We start from the raw sequence: 22,427 nt of genomic DNA on the forward strand, positions 1-22,427 counted from the left end.
CACAGAGCTGTGCTTTGCACTGGTAGCTACAGTATTGCTGTACAGTACTGGCACAGCACCACCACGGTGTTCCTTACATTCATCAGTAGGCTGGGGGTGAGCAAGATCTTGGAAGGGGACACAAAGCTAACCCAAACACACCAAAGGGTGGTCTGTTTCATGCCACATCATATCAGCTCAGATAAAAAAGCTAAGAAGAGGAGGACGAAGATGGGGCATTTGTTTTTTACAGTGTTTGCGTTCCAGAGCAACCTCTGCCTGTGCTGATGCTTCCTAGAAGTGCTGGACATCACTTGCTGGTAAGAAGTAGAAAATAAAATTATTTATTTTCTCTTTGCTTGTATGTGAGTAAACTTTCTCTTTTGCTTTAGTAAACTGCCTCATTTAAAAATGCAAGCTGTTTTCCATCTTATTTTCTCTCCTGTGCAGCTAGGGAAGGGGGAGTGATAGAGCAGTTTGGTGAGCACCTGGCATCAAGGCAAGATTTACCCACCACATGGGGTTATTCACAAACACATTTCTTTGTTGTGAAGAACCCAGTCTTGCAAGGAAATCACTTAGAACAGACCCGTGGGCACTGAGATGTACAGAGGCACGAACACAAATAAGACTTTGATAATGCACATTGATTGAGTACTGAGGTCTACAAAAACTGTAGATAATTAAATAATGTTATGGAGAATTTTTCCTAAAATTTAAATAAGTCAATTTCACACAGCTTTAAAGAGCATTAGTTTATTATCTATTCTCCATGTGTTACCTCAGAAACAGTCTTCTTATATACAAAAATTTGGAATGTTGAATAAATGCTGATCAATAGAAACATTACACAGCTGTTGACAAGGGAATATTTCTAAATAAAACCAAAATAATAATGAATGTTTGATTCTGTGTGTTGCTTATTGCTATGTCTGTGTTCATAGAATGATTTCAAGTATTTACACTTTTTCTTAATTCATTAAAAAAAGAAACTAAAAAAGTATTTACATAATAAATACATGGGAGACTTCATCTTTTCATTACATCAGTTGAACTGATTCTTCAATGAACTATTAAGAACAGAAAGAATTAACACAGTTTGCATCAATTCACTGCCATGCTGAGTAACTCAGGTTGCTGATGGATTTTATTCTATTCAAAATGTAGTTTACAATGCATTCAAACTGAAAAGTGCTGATATTGTCTCTGCTCCTTTGAATTCTGGCTGCACTAGTTAAGGAGTCCTCTTTCTCCCACTCCCCACAAAATCATTTAGTCTGACATGTTTACCTTCACATACTGACACTGACAAAACAAACACATTTCAATTCACTGAAAACTCAAACATTTAGTGAGTAAAATCAGCATAATCCATGTTTTATTAGACAATTAATTTGCTAACTGACGGAAGACAAGCTTTGGCCAAGTATTTCCACAAGAAGTACTAAACTTCTTGCTATAAATCTCTACTTATATAGTTCTACCAACCGAACAGTTTTTGGTAGAATTTTTCTGTGATACATAAATCTGAAAATTAAGTGACACAGCAACATTTAAAACTTCTGTTACCATTAAAGCAAAATACAATACAGTATAATTTCTCAGTGATATATTTAAATGTACTGCAAAATGTATACAAAGTCAGTCCAAGATCAGTAAAGAATCAGTTCTGCTTTTTGGACTTTTCCCTTCTTAAAGATACAGGTTTTATAGAAGACCAAGGTAATTTAGGACTTGTCTGTATGTATCCCCATTAAAAGGCAGTGTGTGATAAAAATAACATGATTAAAAGTAATGAACACGTGATGTGAACATTTTGCATTTTCAATAAAAAAATAGAAACTAAATAACAACTAAACACTGAAGCCTGCCATTATATAGCTATGTTTCTCATTCTTTAAGATTAACAGCACACAGAAAATAAGTGAATTTTATCAAAATACAGCACATTTCTGCTAATATATCAAAAAAATCATTTTCTATGCAAATATTACTGAAAATCAACTAAAAAGAATTAAAATATACAAAGAGTTGTTAAAGGGTTTCAATTAAAATTATTAGAACTATACACAGTACAATAAGCAATAGTTAACATCTCTGAAAGAAGTGCAACAATATTGGAGTTCACTTATTAAAAAAGTACTGCCTGTTTATTACTGCTAGCTATGTATAATTCCTTTCTTTTCCAGCTCATTCTTCCAAAACTAAAGGAAGCTGGTGTTTTTGCTAGCTTTATTAAAAGCATTTACTTTTTGGGTTGAAAAAAAGCGCTTATACCTGTCCCAAACTACCAACTTGTACATAATTAAAAATGAACTGCAATAATTGAATATTGCTCCAATGACAGGCTAATTATTAGCCCTGATTAAAAACAGTTATCGGTCTTCTATGGCACTTTTCCCTGGTCCATAACAACCGTGTATGAATTATCACTGCAGACTATGCAGTCTCTATTCAATTACAAAGGAGAAAGATAATGTTTCTGGTAAACAAAATTAATAGAAGCATAATTGAGCCTTTTATACAGTAATAAGGAACAAAGGCAGCCTGTGGTAAATCACTATTACATCAATGTAATCAGAAACCCTTTAATGACTCTGAAGTGTCTAGTTCACATTTAATGTTACCTGTAGGAACAGCCCTTTAAGAAACCTCATTACGAACTGGTGGGTTTTAAGTACACCCTCCCTTTACTCTCCATCTCACCACAGCAATTCTCCATCACTGCTCAAAGTTTCACAAACTTGCTTTGGTTACCTAGCTCCATGTGTATGGTTTCCTTTTTGATTAACAAGGCAATGCAGAGGCCAAAAAAATTGAGATGTCTTTCATAACCTTTCCTGCATCATTTGTGTATGTTTAAATTTATATTACAGGCAACAATCTTAAAAACTGGCCATTTCAGTTTCATTTTTAATATCTGTCAGCTTAAAATGGAGTATTTTTTATAAAGATAAAATTATCACCATTTCCACAAAATTGGGGATTTCCATAGCAGAGAAAAATCTCTGGGCACAATTCCACAGTACAGCTGAAAAAATTATGTATGCAAGAAAACAACTAAACATGAATGACATGTGGCAAATGAATATTCAATGACTACATTAAGAACAAATCCTGTATAATATCACAAATTTGTAGTTACAGTCTTCCTAAAAAAACACCGTAAGCTTTTATTGCATTTTCTATTGGTAGACGTACACTCCAGAACTAAACACTTTTTCCTCTCTCCTGATTCCAGATTTAGATAGCAGATAATTGTTTCACCTGACCTTTATTCCGTCCAACCAGCACCACCTTCCATCTACCCATTCATCTATACAATGTGCACATAGCAAAGCCAACACTTCATATCCCCGTTCGTATCTACAGAAGTGGTTCAGCGTAACACATTAATATCTGGTGAATAAAAATAAAGGCAATAAACAGCTACAGGACAGACAGCCCTGCCATCTGTCCATTGGCTACAACTGAGGCTTCACAAAGCCTTGCACAAAGTTTAGTAATGTGTATGAATTATCCAAAAATAAACCTACCATCTGTACAAAAAAACAACACAGGTTTGTTCTTGGAGGAGTGATCCTTAAATTGCTATAATGCTTAAAAAGAAGTTGATTCACCATACACATTTCCAAAATTATTTCCTGTATGTTCTCTGCAGTGGTTTTTCCCCCTTTAACCACAAGTTCAGTATTTCCTGTACAAATTTTGATCATAATTCTGAGTTCTTTTAATGTATAAAAATATGCAAAATATTCAGTTTCCCCACAGTCCTTCAATGCATTCTGTTGGTTTATCCCCACAATCCACGGAACTTATGAAGAAACTTCTCGCACAATGATGAGTTCCACAGCATTCTGAAAAGTCTTTAGCAACGACACTGCTTGTCCATGATCAATGTTGATGAAGCTGTATCCATTAGCCTAAAAAGAAATATTTAAAATTGAAAATGACAGTCTTTATTCCATGTTAGTAAAAGATATTTCATTACTTCGTGTACGTTTCTTTAAGCCTTAAGGTTTCTACATGAATGCGGAGAATAAAACACTGCAGATGACTTGAATTTGTACCTGCATGCTACAAAAAAACTAAATTACCATATCAGCCTTGGAAGAATATTGCAAATAACCAAAAGAAAACTGCATATTAAGCTATTAACATCAGACATCTAATTCATCAGCTGTAATACAGCCACATGAAAAAATCCTAAATGGGCAACAAATGACACAAACCTATTTTAAGTATCAGAATATTAGAGATGGCATCTCTGATAAATTAAAACTATTGAGTCCTGTTTGAGACAAAAACATTAATGGCACTGGGAGCCATTTTTTGGTGTTAGACTCTGAGATAATCTCCAACTTGTATTTGTGTATGACTCTAAACAATATTGTTATTCTTGGACAAGTTTGTCTTGGCAAACACAGACAGGCCCAAGTGGCCTACAATAGACAGGGAAAACATGGCCACAGCTCAACTTCTCTGAGCGTACCAGAGCAAGATCATGCTCAACCTGGTCAGCAAAATGTTGCAAAAGGACAAATTTGTCCCTTTAAACTGTTACAGCTTCCAGCTGTGCATCCCATCTTTTTCCCTGAGCTGCTTGTGTGGTGACAGGGAACAGAGAACTGGATGTGCTCTCTGTGCCTTAGCAGTGACATTTTGAATGTTACAGTTCTTATCCCATCACTGTTTTACCAGCTGAATCCTTGGTTAGAAAACCAGGGGTTTTCACATCTTTCTAGATTTGCAGAGGAAGATTTATGTAGACTGCTCAGAGAGCAAAAGTGGCAACAATCCTTTCAAATCATAATTTGTACAGAATGTCCTAGCCTAGTCTTAAGTCTTACTTTCATTTATCTAGTCATTCATCAGATAGTGTACTTTTATTAAAAATATGTATTAGACATGCATTGTAATATGCATGCCTACTGAATGTTTTACAGAGAACATTGCAAAATCAAGCATAGCAAAGGCATTTTGGAAGAGATGGTATTCATTAAAAAAATGAAGTCTGAGTGGCTCAAGACAGAGTGGGACTGTCATTACATCATCACTGGGACTATCGCAGCTAAAAAGAATGTGCTGTTACATTAAAAAATACTCTTTGTTATGAGAAATAAAGCGGCTTCTGATTGTCTAAGCATGGAAGTGTAATTGTTCTTGAGCTCTTTTTCAAATTGAATCCCTTATTAAACAATAAGCAAAACCCAAGCAGTGGCAACATAAAAAAATCTGCATTAAGTAATTTGATTTGTCTGCATGGCATTTATAAAGACAGGAATAAACCACAAAACAGAAATTACCTTTCAGGTATGTTCCACTTTACAAATACATAACAAATGTGCTAGTAGTTTTTTCAAAGTTTTAACATGCTTCCTGTTCATGTATGTGCTGGTAACCCTGGGTGTTAGGTTATCACCATCCCTGTATCAGTAAGAGAACTAGGACCTCTCTAATCCAGTGAGGAGAGACAAGCAGAAATTATTTATTGTGCTTAAGAACAATCCATCTTTTAGCTGGAACAACTTAGTCTCAGTTCAGGTTTCTTGTGTGCCTTTTGGCTTTATCTTTCATTTGAAGAACTAGGCTGAGTTTTCAATTTGGCTTGGTTTTAGAATATGGTTCACAGGATGTTGTGGTTTAATCGAGACACTAGTAGAGGCTGGGGTGTTTGGTTTTGGGCTTTTTGTTTGTTCTGTTTTTAGAAAATTGAAATGCAGCACAGTTGATTCCATCAACATTTTCATGGTACGATAAATAACTATTTTTAATAAGTTATGGAATTTAAAGGTAGTTAGAATAATTTTCAAATGTCCCACTAGCTCATTTTGGTTAAGAAAGTAAGGCACTACAAACGTACTGTTAATTTCTCTGACCCCTCCCCTAATAGCTTACGAGCTCATTTATACAAGACAACTTCAAACAAATCTAATACAGAAAAGGTCTGATAGGTACAGACTTCCTAGAGAAGCAACAACACAGCTTGCAGTCCAGAAGCCATGGCTGCTGAAATGCGTGACTTGGCTGGCCAGCAGCAGATGGGCAGCCAGGAGGTGCGTGCTGTGACCAGCCAGACACCAGGCAGCAAAGGGGCAGCTTTGGCCAGGGCTCCTGCATGTCCGGCCTGCCAGTGGGGAAGAGCAGCAGAGGCTGGCAGGAGCTGCAGCATGGAGAGGGATGTAACAGGAGAGTGCAACTGTGGGGAGCAGCTGTCAGGGGCAGCTGTTGGTGTTCAGACAACCATTGTTCTCAACACTATGTGAACGAACACAAATGCAACAACTGAATGATAGTACAGCCTAATGAAATGTCTCAAATGACATCTTTTGTCACTTTTTTTTGTCTTCAGATGTGTGAAAAATGTTCAGACTTTGAAAAAATTATTCACTGTGCTTTAGTCTGAGTCACTTATTGGTGTGTTAGGTGGCAGAAAATGAAGTTTCATCCCAGAATGTATCAGGAATAGATACCAAAGAAAAAATCAAAATAGATGCCAAAGAAAAAAGTAAACATTCTGCTCTTAGGTGCGAACTGAAACCAAACCAGGATATTACATAGGCTACTAAAGTCATTACTGTCATTAATTACATTAAGTACATTACCTGAATTATTTTATCCCCTGGCTGTAACAGCTTAGATGCTGGTCCATCTGGCTGCACTCTGGTTACAAATATGCCCTTGAAAAACAGATGTGGGAATGTTTTTGAGAACTTATTTATGAATAACAGGATAGCATCAAACAGATGTAATTAAAAATATTTTTTCAAGTTTCCATCCTAAGTAGAAGAGAACACAATGCTATTCTACAGGTCTCTGACTTTTACAACTGCTTCCCTTTCCTGATGTTAAAAATACAAAATTATCTTTGAAGATAATTGTGACCCACCTTGGTTTAAACTGGCAGATGTATATATCAACATGAATTATCTACTACTAGAAATAGAGCTGTAGGCTAAGTCACCATCTCTTTTATAAGAGGATTCCTAATTGTACACTCCACAATTCACTATCTCAAATCTGCTAACAGATAACTAGAACTGTTAACCACTGTAAAAACTACTCATCTGGAATAATCATATGTACTGTCATTCAACTGTGACCACCTAAAACCTTGATTTTCCACATAATTTTCCAATTTTCTCCCTTCCAGTCCTGGAGTGTAGTGGTTTGAGAAATATATATACTTTCTTTTCTCCCATTGCTGAACACGAGAAACATCACAGATCAGAAGGCTTTCAAGAAGCATTAGTATAGAATACTTACATCATCTTCTGGTCTGAATGGATTTCCTCTCCCTCCAACTCCTCCTGATATACTAAATCCAAGTTCTGGATCCTTGTCAACTCTCACTCGAATCTAAGTAATTACAATCAAAATAAGATTAATTGGCTGAAAAATCTATATTCAAAGCTACTGTAATGAAATTATTAGGAATTCAGGTGAATAAAACCTTTGAAATTAAAAAAATTAAAAAGCAGGTCAGAGATTATTATACCTCATAATATTAATGCAGAACAAGATTGCAATATAACATGATGCAGATTGTACCTAAGTTTTATTCCAATAACACTATTATTATAATAATAAGTCACATGAGCTTTAAATTCAGAGATATTTCAATATTAAGTGGGTTACTTTCATGCCCCCAGCAAATATACATGCTTATGTGAAAGAATCTCTTCCTCCTATTTCTTTGCTACCTCTAGGTAAATTTTGAAAATCAAGCCTCATTCCTACTTTGACTGCAAGTGGTACATAGCCAAGACTGTCCTCTTTCTCTTGCTAGAAGAGATGAATAAAAAACTTATTTTACACAGGAAGTGGACATTCTCATTCTAGCACAGAATGAAAATGAAGTTATCAGGATTTTTTAAAAAAAAACCTCAAACAATATAGAAAGAGGGCTGTCACAAGGAAAGGGTCATTAAATGGTATAAGAATTTCTTATATACATATCTATCATAAACAAAACATAATTATCAGGTATGCATCAGATTGCTCCAACATTTTTATGCTCCAACATTTTTGCTTAGGGATACACATTTCTGCACTTGCAGGTTTAACCATTCCAGATGCAAAGTACTCTAAGTTGTACTGTGACTTTGTGTTTTCTTCAGTTACTAGCTAAATATTGAAGCAGATATAAATAAATTTAGTTGAGAAATTAATTTTTAGCTCAGTAAAAAGATGCAAGGTAAAGTTTCTGCTGCATTCAGTTAAAATTCTACCACATTTCTCTCAAAACTGGAAGGAATGTGTGATCTGAGGGATAGAATTTATCTGAGATCTTTTGCTGGAGGTAAATCCCTATATTGCTTCTGTCACCATCTACAGAGAAATGATAATAAATGAAAAGAATGTAACAATGTCTCTGATTGACAGATGTTGTATCTGTCAGATAGATTTTACTCTTACCTCTTGCTTTGCCAGCTCATGGCTTTGTCTGGGAGAGCACTGGGACTGGGTATAGGGGGGCTGGTGGGCAACTTTCAACATCAGATAATCAATTAATTGCTCTCTAGATGGATGTCTTGCGACTGATGATTGAGGAGGGAGATGATGGACTTGGCTGTAGTTTGCTGGAAGCCTCTGAGGCTGGCACATTTGTCCATTTGTTAAAGGCATCTGAAAAAAAAAATTATCAAGGTCATGCGTTTTATAAGCAGCAATCCTCAATTCTTATTTCATTAATTCAATTCTTCTCATATGTCACTGCTCTTAATTTTCAGCAACATTATTAAAACTACTCTTCTGGATCATGTACAATTACATCCATTTTGTTTATAGCTATCAGCTCTGACCTACTGAACAATTTGGAAAAACAAAATCTTTATTTGAGTGCTAATTTATCAGCACAAAATATACAGCCTTTGCTTTTAGCACTTGTTTTTTCACTGAGTTTCCCCAAATATTATTTTCCAGCAGTGCAATTGATGGTATTGACACTTGATTCATGCCATTATAGTCTGTGCTTTTCTTACAAAAAATTCAGCGATTTTGTAACAATTTCCAACAGATCATAGAAAAATAAAAATTCCCACTCCCTATCCCAGGCGTGGCAGACTACATGCTCACCAAGTATATTATGGTGATCACTTTACAAGAAAACTCCTTGAGCAAGTTCCCATCCAAGCTCAAGATCTTAATATCAAAATTGTAGTATTTCCAAAAAATGTTACTCTTTTCTTAATGGATATGTAACTGATTGATAGGAATAATAATGACAAGCAGCAGTGAGGTACACAGCTGTCAAGACATACAGAACATTCCAATCATGTCACCAGGAATGATGCTAGAGCTGGCAATGTTTCCTCACTGAAGCTGTGTTGAGATACGCTGCCTTTTTGCCCCCTTGCCATTACATCTCGTGCTGTTATCCACCTTAATTAGTCACTGATTCATCTGTATAATTCCAAAATTGCTATACACTTGAGTAACAGACTGGCCTGCCACCCGTATCATATTAGTTATGGGATACAAGGATGTTAAAATACTCACTCAGTATTACAAGTAACAAGTGTGCAAATTTCAACCTGTAACCATGCTATGTGAATGCACACATATCAGAATCTGCTCTGTTGAGTTTATGTCAGACTGATTCTGAGAAATGATAATGTGTGTCTTTAATACATTTTCAGATTATTTACAGATCATATATATTTAATATACATGCCTTTTCTGAAAACTTGAAGTATAACAGGAAAACTTTTTTGTTGCCAGAGGTAGAGTTTATATAGGTAAAATGTATCCACAGCTGTGCAAGTTCCCAATACCCATTGTCTGTAGAAATGCAACTGAAATTACTGAAGGTGTAAGAATAAAATCAGCTTCTGCTGATTAATTTACAAAAATCCATTTAGTTTCATGGTAGTAAGACCCACTTCCAGACGTAGTGCTTAGAGATGAATACAAAGTGTTTCCTACTAATTCTGGTTTATCATCACAATTTCATCACAACACATTTCAAGTTTGTTCTTTAGAAGGTTTAATCAGCTTCATATTACTTTTCAGAAATCATCTGCTATATTTCAATTTTCACTTGCAAGTACTTCTTTGGCTGCGGATTTCTTCTTCCAAATTACCTACTGAAGAAAAGTAAGAACCATCTTCCTTCATAGAGTCAACCATTTCACTGAGGATGCTGTTTCATTTTTGTCAGTTTTGAAGCTTGTGTATTACATTTTAAAGAAGCCCTAGCTCCAACTGCTATCCCAACCTAAGTTTCTACTGCTAATAAAATATACAGACTTAAGAATAAAAGCAAATATGTCCTATCCATGTTGTCATGCAGACAACTACCTGCACAGCTGTTTTTTTGATGCTGTCTGGAGGAACATCTTTGAGACTAAGCGTGGCAGATGAGTAATTCTGCTGTCCCGAAATGAATACTTCATCCTGGCATTGGTCTCCTGGAGCAGAAGCCTGGGGATGCTTTAAACAGAATGAAGTGGTAAAGACAAAGTCTTTATATAATAAAAACTAAAAATTCTCAATAGAAACTCAGGATAAAATATTTTAAGGGCTTTATCTTTCTTTATCTTTTTGGATTAACTAGGACATTATTTGTGCAGAAAATCTCACTAACTAAGACATACACCCAATAAAATACTGATGGACATTTAAAAACCCCACAGCTGCAGAGGTGTCTTTTATCAGCAGTAAATTAATTAACAAATCCCAGCGATTAACTAGTCAAAGATTCAAGGAAGTCTCCTGATGACTTTATCCAGCTCACTAGGGATGCCATACACACCACTCAGAGTGTTTATCTAAAAGCTCATTTCCTCATATTTTCTGACTACAAATTTTCTTGAATGCCGACAGTATCTTACAGTACAGTTTATATCATCAGAATTTCTTTTGGGGGAGGAAGAAGAATAGTCAGATTTTGTTCAAACCTTATTGGGCTAGGTTAAATTCAGAATGGTAATCTTTTGATCACAAATGTACAATGAAATCAGACAGTTCTACACATATTCAACCATCTACAAAGCCAGTTAGACTACTCAACTTCATGACATTAAACTGAAAAGCCCTGCAATAAGTTTATAGCATATGAAGCGAAGGTAAAATATTTCATGCCTAAAAATAATTTCAGTATATAGATTATATTATTTTAATAAAGCATTGTGCATATGTAAAAGGATAACTGTATCAATTTAAGGACCCCCTTACAATTTATTCTTTCCCCCGCTATATATTGCAATAGCCTCCTGTAGGTACTCACTCGAACAATGTGCACACCAGAACCTCTTCCGTCTGCAACACTCAAGGCAACACTACCCTGGCTGCCATGCAGATCCCTAGAGCTGCCATAGTGAAAGCTGCTAACTGCAGCATAATTGGAATTAAAGGACCGAGACAGCATGCTCTGAATAAAGAGGGGACAGATTTAACACAGAGATTAGTGCAGCATGCATAAACCACAAGACATGTTATACATGTAATACAAACATATTCCATTGTCATGCAAGATAAAACCATGCAAGAACGGTACCACTGTGATGTATAAACACAACTCAGTGACCCTATTTACCTTTATTTACTGTAAATCAGCATGCAACCAGTTCACATGCAGAATTACATGTAAATAAAGTAATTGAAATATTCACGTGTCTGAAAAAACAACAAAGGTGCTTATCAAAATTTTCACGTTTTCATTATATTTGCAACATAACAAGTATGTTATAGGAAGATAAGCTGGCAGTCAAGAAAAATACCTGTGGAAATCTATCTAATTATTTTGTCTACTGTTTTGTCTTATCCCCCCACACCACTACTAGTAAAGTACAAATAAAAATTTACACAGAGATTTGACTGACTGAATTTTCTTGCTATAACCACACTGATAATATCCAGTGCATTACAGTAATACTTCACTCAGGAATGTAAACAAGCCGCATTTAAAGGAAGAGGCATGAATGAAACTGAGACTACCCCTGTGCTACTGTAGGCAATCAAAGAGGTAACGTGACCGCAAGGACAGATGCGACAGTGGTTTTGGTTTGAGCTTCATTCGCTTACAAACCTGACCCCTGCAGTATTAGCAAGGATAACAAAATGAAAGCAAGAGACATTACCATCTTGCCACCATGGTCTTTTGTAGCTGTAATAGCAAAACAAAATAAAAAGACAGTGCAAAGGAAGAAATAGAAAAACTTCCACGGGCTACCTGATAAATAAAACAAAGCTATCTTGAACATGTGACAATCCCATGAAAAAAATACTACTGTAGAAAAAAGATACACCACAAAGCATTAATAGCCAGCAAATTCAAAGCTGCTTTGTGTAAAGCTTTTAATTTTTCTGAGTTAAAGAAAGGAATTTTCAAAATAGTTATAATTTACTAAGATACTGTAACAATTCCTACATGAATAAACACATTTTGGCATTTGCCTGTTGACTATGTATACTAATATGATTCTGAAAATAATCACTAGTCTTTAGGCAAACATCTGGTCTTTTGTCCTAGCTTCATCTTGTGAAACTAAAACTAGTTTAATAATCAAAGCCATATGCTTCTATATACTCATATTCCCCAGATGATGCTCTGGTAGCACAGTCATTGGAAACTCCCTTGAAAAACAGTATTTACTGACAATACTGGTTTTATCTTGGCTGAAGTTCTTGGATAACCTCTGTCTCAGTGACATAGTAAGCATTCTTCATGTTTCTCTTTTACACCTTCCCTGTTCTCTAGCCAATGGATTTTTCAAGCATCCAAAGAAGTCTGCAGATGTTTTCCTTTTCTTGGGAGAGGAAGACTGTTCTTAGCATTTAAATTTACATTCACTAAACATTAAATCTGAGCTTACTGCTCCTCTAAGCTTTAGGCTAAATACCCAGGCAAAAATGCCAAAACCAATTTTCCTCAGCTTCTTAGTGCCTCAAACCATCTTCTTATTACTCTTTTCATAACAGTGTCTGTAATTAACAAGGTGATCTTCTTGCCCCACCACTAAAGGCAATTCCTTGAAGTATCCTTACAGAAAGCTCTCAAGAGGCTTCTATATCTCTCCATCCTCTGTAAGTGGCAAAAAGACTGATAAAAATAGAAGGAATGCATGGTGGGACTAAAAAATTCTCTCTTCAAAGTGTCTATAGCAGACTATCGTACTCTAAAGTCCCCTAGATGAACTGGGTTCACTCTCAGACAGAGCCAAACAGATGGCAAATAAATAGCAATGATCTATGTGACAAAAGAGATATGTAACAATGCAAAATTGGATTTAAAATCTAAGATAGATGTGCAACAGAGAGGGAGAACTTTCCTAAAATTTACAGAGGTATGAACTTGTACATCAGAAACTGAGATTTCAGTTAAGTGACTTTCAAGGTGACTACATAATCTGAGAACTATGAACTCTAAAGGGTTTATAGTATTTTTTTCTTGAAAGAGACTTCTTCCACAAGTACAAGAAATGATTGTGCAGTTGATGTAGGGAAGAGTTGAGAACACTGCAAACACTGTTACTCTCCTGTTCTACATGAGCACAGCGCCTCAACACTAAGTTAGAAGAAACTCAGAAGCTGTACTAACAGTACAAAACAAATACTATTTAAAATGGTCATGTAAGAAAGTTTAAGTTTTACACAATAAGAGATTCCTAGGGACAAAACAAGAGTATTTGTCCTCCACCTATTTCTAGCTGGGAAGAGAGAAATTGATGCATTTGGAGTGTGAACAGCATTCCTGTTAATTTTGTTTCTCAATGTGAGAATGATGAAGGTGTACGTTTCTGAGAAAAATTCCTGAAGACTGCTGCACCAGAGAACACACCTTCTGAAATCTAAATATCAAATGTCATTAACCACCCTGATTTTCACTACGAATTATTAAAAATTGAATATGGAATAAATACATGATCTAAACTTCACACTAAGTATGACTGTTAATTCTAAGTACCAGCTCCATTAGTCCTGGTTTGCTACCATGTCTTAAGGCATAATGGCCTGCAAAATAATAATTCAAATATTTGAGGCCTGAGAAGAATTACTTCAGTTACTCTGAACTGATGCACACTAAGAAATATACATGTCATCTTTCAGTATATTTTTACTGTACATTTAATGATATATATTAGATATATATAATTTAACAGATTTAAATTACATTTATATTCATATAATATTTCATTTAATATATTTTTACTAGAAATCAGTTATTTAGCCATCAATAGTCTATACTGGGAACTACAATACATCAAGAAAAAATGGCTACGTACAAAGTAATAATCAGTGCGTTCATCATAATAATTCCAAATTGTAGTCAAATTTGCCTCCAATGGAATCAGTTTAGATACAGGCAAGTAGATAGTCGCATAATTCTGGGGTTTACTTGTATTTTTTTAGATGATACAAACTGGAATGTGTTCTGTCTTTTGCAGCTTACAAAAGAATTAACATTTCAGACTCCAAAAGGGTGTGATTTGGGAATTGAAATGCCTTAATGCATTTACTTAGGTGCAAGAAAATAAGTAGTGGAATTTATTTAGGAGAATTTATAGGAGAATAATATTGTAATTTTTGTAGGAGAATAATATTGTAATATTGTAATTATTAGGAGAATAATATCGTAATTATTAGGAGAATAATATTGTTATGTTAAGACTGTTTGGAGTCTGAAATGGCAAGCCATGAAATTTGGGCATAAAAGAGGAACTAATAATTTCAATATCTGCAGGGAACAAGACTCTACATTCTACTTATCTTGAAACAGCCTAAACTGGAGACTTAACTGCTAAGCCTAAGTATTAGTCTTTTTTATTTATTGATTTATTTAACATTACCTAGAATCAGCTGCAGGGTAAAGGTGGACATAAGTAATCCCTTGAGACAATATTAAGTGTCTAGAAATCCCTTCAGTTTTCATTCCCACTATCCACATAACAGACTCTTCCTATTGAAGAGTTACATATGGAAAAACTGCATATAATTTAAATTCCACTGACAGAAAATGTTTGCAGATTGAGAACTTTTGCTGTTTACATAACAAATGCACAAGAATTTTATTCCTTTTAAAGCATGTTGGTTTGACTTCTGAACTCCACAAATATATTATAATATTATATGGTTCAGATGTCCATTCAAAAAAGAAAAAAATAACAAATATAACTAAAATCAAAATGTAAAACTAACAAGTACTAAAGAGATAATACTTCTGGTAATTTATCAGGATATGAAACTATGTAAAAATATTCTTCAGGTTGCGATCTTGTGAACACTTAAGTGTTTTATTTTATGTACGCACAGAACGACTGAAGTCACTGTCCTTGACACACTAAAGCAAGTTTAATTAGGGAGAAGATCTGAGGTAACATAAATGAAAACATTTTTGCATATTAAGTATGTGGCATAAAAAAATGTGTTGAAGAAAAAGTTTCAAACTTTAATTAAAACTGCAATTCCATATCAGTACTGAAACTATTAGACATTTTTCTTTTAATAAGGCACTGTAGACTGACAACTCTAAAAAAAAAAAAAGTAGGTATTAAACTATTATCATCTCCTCTGAATGCATTTTAGACAATCTGTATATTAGATAAGTAGTAGATAAAGTAGATAAAAAACAGAGGACTTAATTTCAGATTAAATTAGAATTGAAAGCAAACACACATCTAATGAACTCCCACGTGTTTTGCAACAGAAAATGGAAAATATACATATGCAAGGGAAGGACAATCAGACTCAGTAACTAATTTTGTATGCTCAGCAAAGTCATGTAACATATTAGCAGGTAACTGTTGCAGATACTTCTTACTGCAATTTATGGATAAGAAATTTCTCCATCATAAATGTGTGACCCTAGTCTTTTTACACAGGTGGAATTTTCGTTTCAATTCCTAAATAAAAGCCAACAGAGTACTATAAGAGTCTAGTGTAACACACTAAGTAGTAAAATGGGTATGTCACACCCTAACCCTAACCTGAAAAATATTACTGTTTCTAAAACTCTGTACTAAGTTTATGAAGGTGGAGGTAAGGCCAAATTGACTACATGCTTTCCAACATCTTACATATGCAACCACTAGAGAGCAGTTTGACATTTAAATAAGCTCCTGTCTCCCCCAATAAAATATGCTTTGCATCAGTTAAGCCAATTGTTTCTTCTAATATATGCAGAATTTCTATTTACAAATGGTCTCATGAACTATTTTCACCTTCATTCACTCTGATAATTTTAGTTATTCTCTACATTTCACAGGAACACGCAATATTCTGAGTTTGAAGGGACCCATCATGATCATCAAGTCCAACTCCTAAATGAATGGCCCATACCATGACCCTTACAGCTTATTAAAGGTATTACAAATGCTAGCTATTTGGCTGGAACCCATTGTTAATCATTTTTGCTAGACGTAAAACTAGTTTGTATCTTTGCTTAAGCAAATTAAACTCCTAAAATTTTTTCCCACAAATTTCAGGTAAAAAGAGCTAATAAATAAGGAACTAGTTTCTCCAATTTGTCCAATAAGCAGACACCGTTGGATAAATTTAAGTGGGTTCACTTCTCCCTCTCTTTTCAGATACTAAATGTTATAAAAACACAATTAACAAGTTTTTCAGGAGCTTAGGAAAAGAAAACAACCAAACAAAACAACAACAAACAAAACCAACCCCCAAAAGCCCACCACCACACCCTCCTTTCTAATAAGCATTTCTATCTGTAAGGACACAAATTATAAACATGATTAAAATCAATAACAGTAGAGTCACAGCAAAAGTAATACTATTAATCCATACTGGTCAAGAAAAGAGGTATGAAATATTCATCACAATGCTTAATTTTGTATTTGTAATTTTTTTGTGTTGCATCTTATGTTTAAAAAAAAAAGTGCCATTTTGAATCCATGAAAGCTTTGTCAAAGTAGTTTCCAATAATGTTCCTTAAACAAGCTCTGTAACTGAGCTTGTTCCTTAGATGAGTTAAAACTGGATTGTTAATTACTGGATTTTTTTTTTCAGATTTCAAACCATTTCAGAAATCTGCTTTATAGATAAAGCACCCTCACCACTCGGCTAATTTTTAATTACAAACAGAAATACCAAAGCTGCTATTTAAAAAGAACTAAGAAATATTCAGTTGATTGCTAGAATTTCCACATTATCATATCTGCCAGCTGCCATACAGGATCATATCTACATTTTCCACAATTCAGATTTTTCTTTTTAAGTTGGTTATATCCTAAAGAATATAAAGTAGACAATTCAATATATACATTTACTTTAAACCCATAAAAAAGTCTCAGATTGCTAAGACTGCTTTAAAAAACTTCAAGGCCAAAACAAAAGAACATAAAAAACAGACTTAAAAGTTCTGTTAAATTAAATGCACAGCTAAAATCTTAATAGCAGTTATTCCAGTCTAGTAGAAAAAATTAAAGTTTACATATAAAGCACAATGAAAAGTATTGTCAGAAATTAAGGGAATCAAGTCAGGCAGTCAATGGCATTTAAGTAAAGGTGACAACGCTGCTGCAGACCCAAACAGATATCACTGCTGCATTAAACGTTCTTCCTAACATGCCAATGAACAAGCTATAAACAACTGCAGTAGCAGGGCACTGAAGCTCTGCTTCCCTTTGTACTCAAAGATTGCTGGTATTTTTGTTTCTCTTGTCACTTCATGTAATATTTGATACATCCATCCAGGAGAATGGAAAATGAGGGAATGCACATTTTATTAGAGTTGGAACATGGTGAGATTAGTGACCCTCATGTGGGACAAGGGGTCCTCACATGACAGCACAGTACTACCCTAAGACACTTCCTGTTGTGGGTGACCAGCTGGATCAGAAGAATACGTACAGATTTAGTGCAGGTGTCTATAAAAAACGAAACCCATCCCCTTCTGTCACCAGAATTTATCCAATTTGAAACAAAAATCCAACCAAAAAAACCCTCCAAAACACAAAAAGCAAACCCTTCCCCCCAAATACTGGGATTTCTGAAGAAAAATCATAGTTAAAAGTAATTTCTCCAACCATCTCCAATTAAATTTCTCTAGCCATCATAGATATTCAAGTAGTTACCATAATAATTACAAAGCAAACTATGTTCTTAGAAAAGAAACTAAAAACAAAATCCATCTAACTGGCACAATCAAAATGCCATTTGGATACCTAATTCCCTTCCAAAGAAACATGATCTGGCTAAATGACATTCAAGCCATTTTAGTGATATTTTCAACTGGGTTAGCAGGACAGATTACACTCTTCCAGGCTCTACTCAAATTCTTTGAAGATACATAATTGTTCAGCTCTACTTATCAGCTCAAATTCTTGATGGCATTTACAGTACATAAAGAATCCTGTTCATCATCTCTACTTATATCAAAACCTACTGTGATTTTTCTGAAATGAACAAGATTTTTAAGTGTTCTCATCTCACAGCAAGCAATAAACATTCATTCAACAATCTGTCAGATACCCAACTTCAAAAGATAACTGGCTTGGAGGCAAATACATGATAATTATGGCTTTTGAATTCCTCAGCAACTAAAGCTGCAGACCTATACTTCTAAATAGATTTTACTGATTTTCTTTTTCCATGTTCTTAAAGAGAAGAAATAGGGTGAAAAAAAGGCAGAACAGAAAGATCAAGAAGTGTAAGGGAATATTTTAGTAAATTGTGAATACAAAGCTACAATAAAATTTACCTTAATTACCTTTTTTGAGCTGGCCTTGCAGTCCAGCAGGTCTGTATGACATTATTTAATGTATTCAAAAGTAGTCTGGCTAAGCTGGCAAGTATGATGTCAAAAAAACCAGCAACTTTATTTCTTTGGGGAAAAAGATCTTTTTTTCCTTTGGGGGAAAAGTTCATTTAGTTCAGTCTACCATCTGAGTGTGTTTCTCATATATTCGTTACAAACACATTTATCCTTTTTAAAGCAGGATCAAAATTAGATTTTCACTAGTAATTAAAAGCTGTTCAAAACAGAGTGTTTACCTTATTCCACATCTAGGTAACAGAAAAGTAGAAAAAAAATATAGAATGATTGTTTTTACCTTTTCTAGCTTTTTAGCCTCAATATGTCGCAGCACCTGCTCCCTCCAGTCATGAGGGACTTTAGTTTTTCCTGCAGGGTCTAATAGGGAGTGCTCGGAGTTAACCCTTGGGTTTGATCTCTTGGAGGGGCTAGTCCGCGAGTAGTTGAAGTCACTGACTGACATAGTTCTTTCTGGGATCTCGCTGACCGAGGGCCGCGCGCTCTGCGGCCGGGCTGCGCTGGGACCATCGATGCTGTATGTCCGGGCAGAGAGAGGCCTCTGCTGCCCCGACATCACCGCTGCAGCTCTGCCCATCGAATGCAAATCTCTGTATGTTAAGTAGTCCCCTTCAGGAACCTGGGCTCGTCTTGAAGGTCCACTATCCCCAATATTTATGGAAGCTGTAGAAGATACACTGCTCTGCCTCTGAAGCGTGTGCCTGGTTGCTCCTGGGAGCAGTCTGTCACCGGGAGGAACAGCCCACAGATCTGCGTGTCTCCCAGCCATCCGCTGGTGAGTGTTGTACACAGCGCTGGCCCGGACATTGTTATGATTGGAAAAATTCATGTTGCCAGAATGCTTTACATAACTGGGAGTTTCTGTACTGTCAGACCTAAGCAGACGTGAAGGAGGTAAAGTGCCCTGTTCTACTTGGGTGTTTTGTTTCTGGGGCCATAAGGCATCTTTTGCTGCTGCACTGCTGCTGTACTGAATATTATACTGGGGAGCACAGAGCATCTGTGCACCGCCTGTCACTGATCCCCTCACTACATTAGCACCTTCAGGATTGTGATTCGAGTCAAACTTGAACACCGTTTTTGTAGAAGATACTAAATCAGATGATGATGATGACCCAGGAAAAACCTGTAAAGGCTGATCATAGAGAAGAGTAGCAGATTTACTTCGGACTATGTTTTTTCCATCTGCAGTATCTGATCCTGATTTTACTGCTGAGTTCGGTTGTTGAGATCCATTCTCATTTACAGTATCATAGATTTTCAGCCCACCACTGTCCATACTTGTGATGCTGTGAGATTTCATCACAGGACCGCTTCTCTGTGGGGACAAATCTTCAGTGCTTCTAGAAACAGATAGCTCAGCAGAATCCCCATCAACTGTAGTGCTTTTTGCTAGTTTTTCTTTACTAGGAGAATGTACTGTTTCCTCAGCAAGTCCGTTTACTTTATTTACACGGTATTTATTTCCATTTTCCAAGTGCTCACTTTCTTCTTTTGCATTGTTATTCAAAAAGCCCATTACTGAAACCATTTTCTGTGTTTCTAACTTTTCTACCGGAACTGGCACTGCCTCTTCACTAACAAGTTTATTGATATTCATGTTTATTTGGTCTAATTTCTGTGACTCCTCCATAGGAGTACTTAGATCAACACCTTTTCCTAGGAGGCCTAATCTTTCTTCAATGTTTAATTCATATTCAGACAAATTTGAAACCTTCTCTTGCACATTTAGTTTTTCTTCAACTGTAATACTCAATTCTCCTCCATTTTGCAAGAGATTGTTCAAATTTTCATCTTCTCGCCTGGAAGAAATAAAGATGGTTCTTAAAGAAATTCTCCTAAGAATGAATGTATTTCTTTAAGTATCATTTTAGAAAAAAATTACTATTAATATGTAACCATGCTGTGCATACAAAACAGGACAAAGAAACAGATTTATGATATGCTATCTTCTATTGAAGAAATGTGTTATATAAAGAGCTCATTTGTGCAATGGTTTTACGTCCCATGGTTTCAGAAGTTTGTTTAAAGTCAACAAGAATAATTAAAAACACTTCAAAAGTGTCAAGAAGTACAAAGTGATAATAGCTTACTTTTTTATTAATTTATTTTAGTTTCCATTTTGGACAATTTTCCTGTTTGTATTAGCAGTTTTTATGAAAAATGGCACTTTTAAACTAAAACTCCTGGAAGAGTAACAGCCTGTAATTCCAATCTTTGTAAGTTTTTAAGAACCTTTAATGGTCATGTTAGCAATCAAATTGATTTTCAAAATTAAGCAAATAAAAACACAGAGCTTTTAAAATGGGATACTGATGTATTTTGTAGGGATAAAAACTTTAAAAAGATAAAATTATTATACCCTATTATTAAGAGAAATGAGAACCTTGTATTGTATACTAAAGCTAGTCTCTGAAAGATTTCCTTTTTTTTTTTTTGAGAACTCTATTAACGTTAAGAGAATATTATTAACCCTATTATAAAACACTGAAATTTTAAAAATTTAATTAATGATAAATGAATGAATTACAGGAAGGAACACCATATAAAATATTAAGTAACATTTTTCTAATGTATCTTCTTATTGGTCTACAGTATCTTACAAACCTGATTTTGGACAGAAGAGCACCATGTGTTTCTTTGTCAGGAGAACAGAGAGAAATATCTTGGCTACTGTCAGTATTTAAGGAAACAGAATCTGACATTCGAGAAGGAGAGGAACAGTTGCTGTTATTCTGATTACTATTGTGGGTAGCTTCATCTGATAAGGAATCAGTATCTTTTGAATCATCTGAAATAAAAATTTGCCAATTTAATTAGACACACAGATCTTATTAATAGCCATTTCATATGTGTATGTAAAGTATTTAGAAACTGTCTGTTGTTCTTCAGAAATCCTTACTACCAGAAACTAAAATGTAAGCTAACACCCTTGCAAAATTCATTTAAACTTACAAAATACTGTTGGAAATAGTTCCTATATTTTAAAATATTTTGCCTAATGTAAACAGCCCTTATCTGCTAATTAAAACTAAATTTTTGCTTCATTCCCATTTCCCTTGTCATACACAAGTGCTATATTACTGAATACTTCCTTAAAATATCTGTCAAATCATACTTCTGTTACTATAATGATTTCAGAATTGCCCATTATATGAGTCTATGGGCCTCTAAGAAAATGAAGCACACTGCTTCACGTGCAGTATTTTGAAAGGGTACACTGTTCCTGGTTTTGAATATTCTATCATTATTAAAGCAATTAACTAAACCAAGTACTCTGGAACTATCTAGATCACTGGATAAGCTCTGTATAGCTTTCTAGTAAAGTAAAAAATTAGCAATGAAAAATGCTCTCCTGCAGATTTTGAATTCAATGCATCCCCATGCTTTGCAGATCCCTTAGGACAACATTTTCAGAGTAATTTACCCCTGTGCACATTGATTCTTGCATAGTGTATGCATACTTACATACTACATCCGTATAAAAATAATTTCTCTGGGGGAATTCAAGGCAGCCGTGATTCTGACATGAGTGTAGAAACAAATACATTTAAATTTTTGCTTCAAGCCAGTTACATATGCCAAACGCATACATTTTGTGGAACTAATGTCTGTCTTCAGAGACAAGAAAGAAGTTTTGACCTAGGTACTTTAGTCAGACAAGAAAGTCCAAGGACAGCATTGCTAAACATCCACCTGTTCATCTGTATGTGAT

The 22,427-nt window shown here is 35.1% G+C and overlaps 1 protein-coding gene across 7 annotated transcripts in view; it reads right to left on the reverse strand.

Annotated features, from left to right (window-relative positions):
* Positions 1-1,326: 1,326 nt before the first annotated feature.
* Positions 1,327-22,427, reverse strand: part of ERBIN (erbb2 interacting protein) — a 118,028-nt gene continuing 96,927 nt past the window's right edge. For 5 of the 7 annotated variants that reach the window (XM_059491715.1, XM_059491712.1, XM_059491709.1 and 2 more), the window contains 8 exons: positions 21,320-21,503; positions 18,993-20,514; positions 11,210-11,353; positions 10,282-10,413; positions 8,398-8,607; positions 7,246-7,338; positions 6,585-6,659; positions 1,327-3,902 (listed from right to left, as the gene is read on the reverse strand). In XM_059491715.1, the coding sequence (XP_059347698.1) occupies positions 3,795-3,902; positions 6,585-6,659; positions 7,246-7,338; positions 8,398-8,607; positions 10,282-10,413; positions 11,210-11,353; positions 18,993-20,514; positions 21,320-21,503 (2,468 nt within the window). In that variant the 3' untranslated portion in view covers positions 1,327-3,794. The remainder of the gene's footprint in view (positions 3,903-6,584; positions 6,660-7,245; positions 7,339-8,397; positions 8,608-10,281; positions 10,414-11,209; positions 11,354-18,992; positions 20,515-21,319; positions 21,504-22,427) is intronic. The other 2 variants (XM_059491714.1, XM_059491713.1) reach the window with 1 other exon arrangement.

This window comes from Ammospiza nelsoni, chromosome Z, assembly GCF_027579445.1.
Source record: "Ammospiza nelsoni isolate bAmmNel1 chromosome Z, bAmmNel1.pri, whole genome shotgun sequence".
In the NCBI taxonomy this organism is placed as follows: Eukaryota; Metazoa; Chordata; class Aves; order Passeriformes; family Passerellidae; genus Ammospiza; species Ammospiza nelsoni.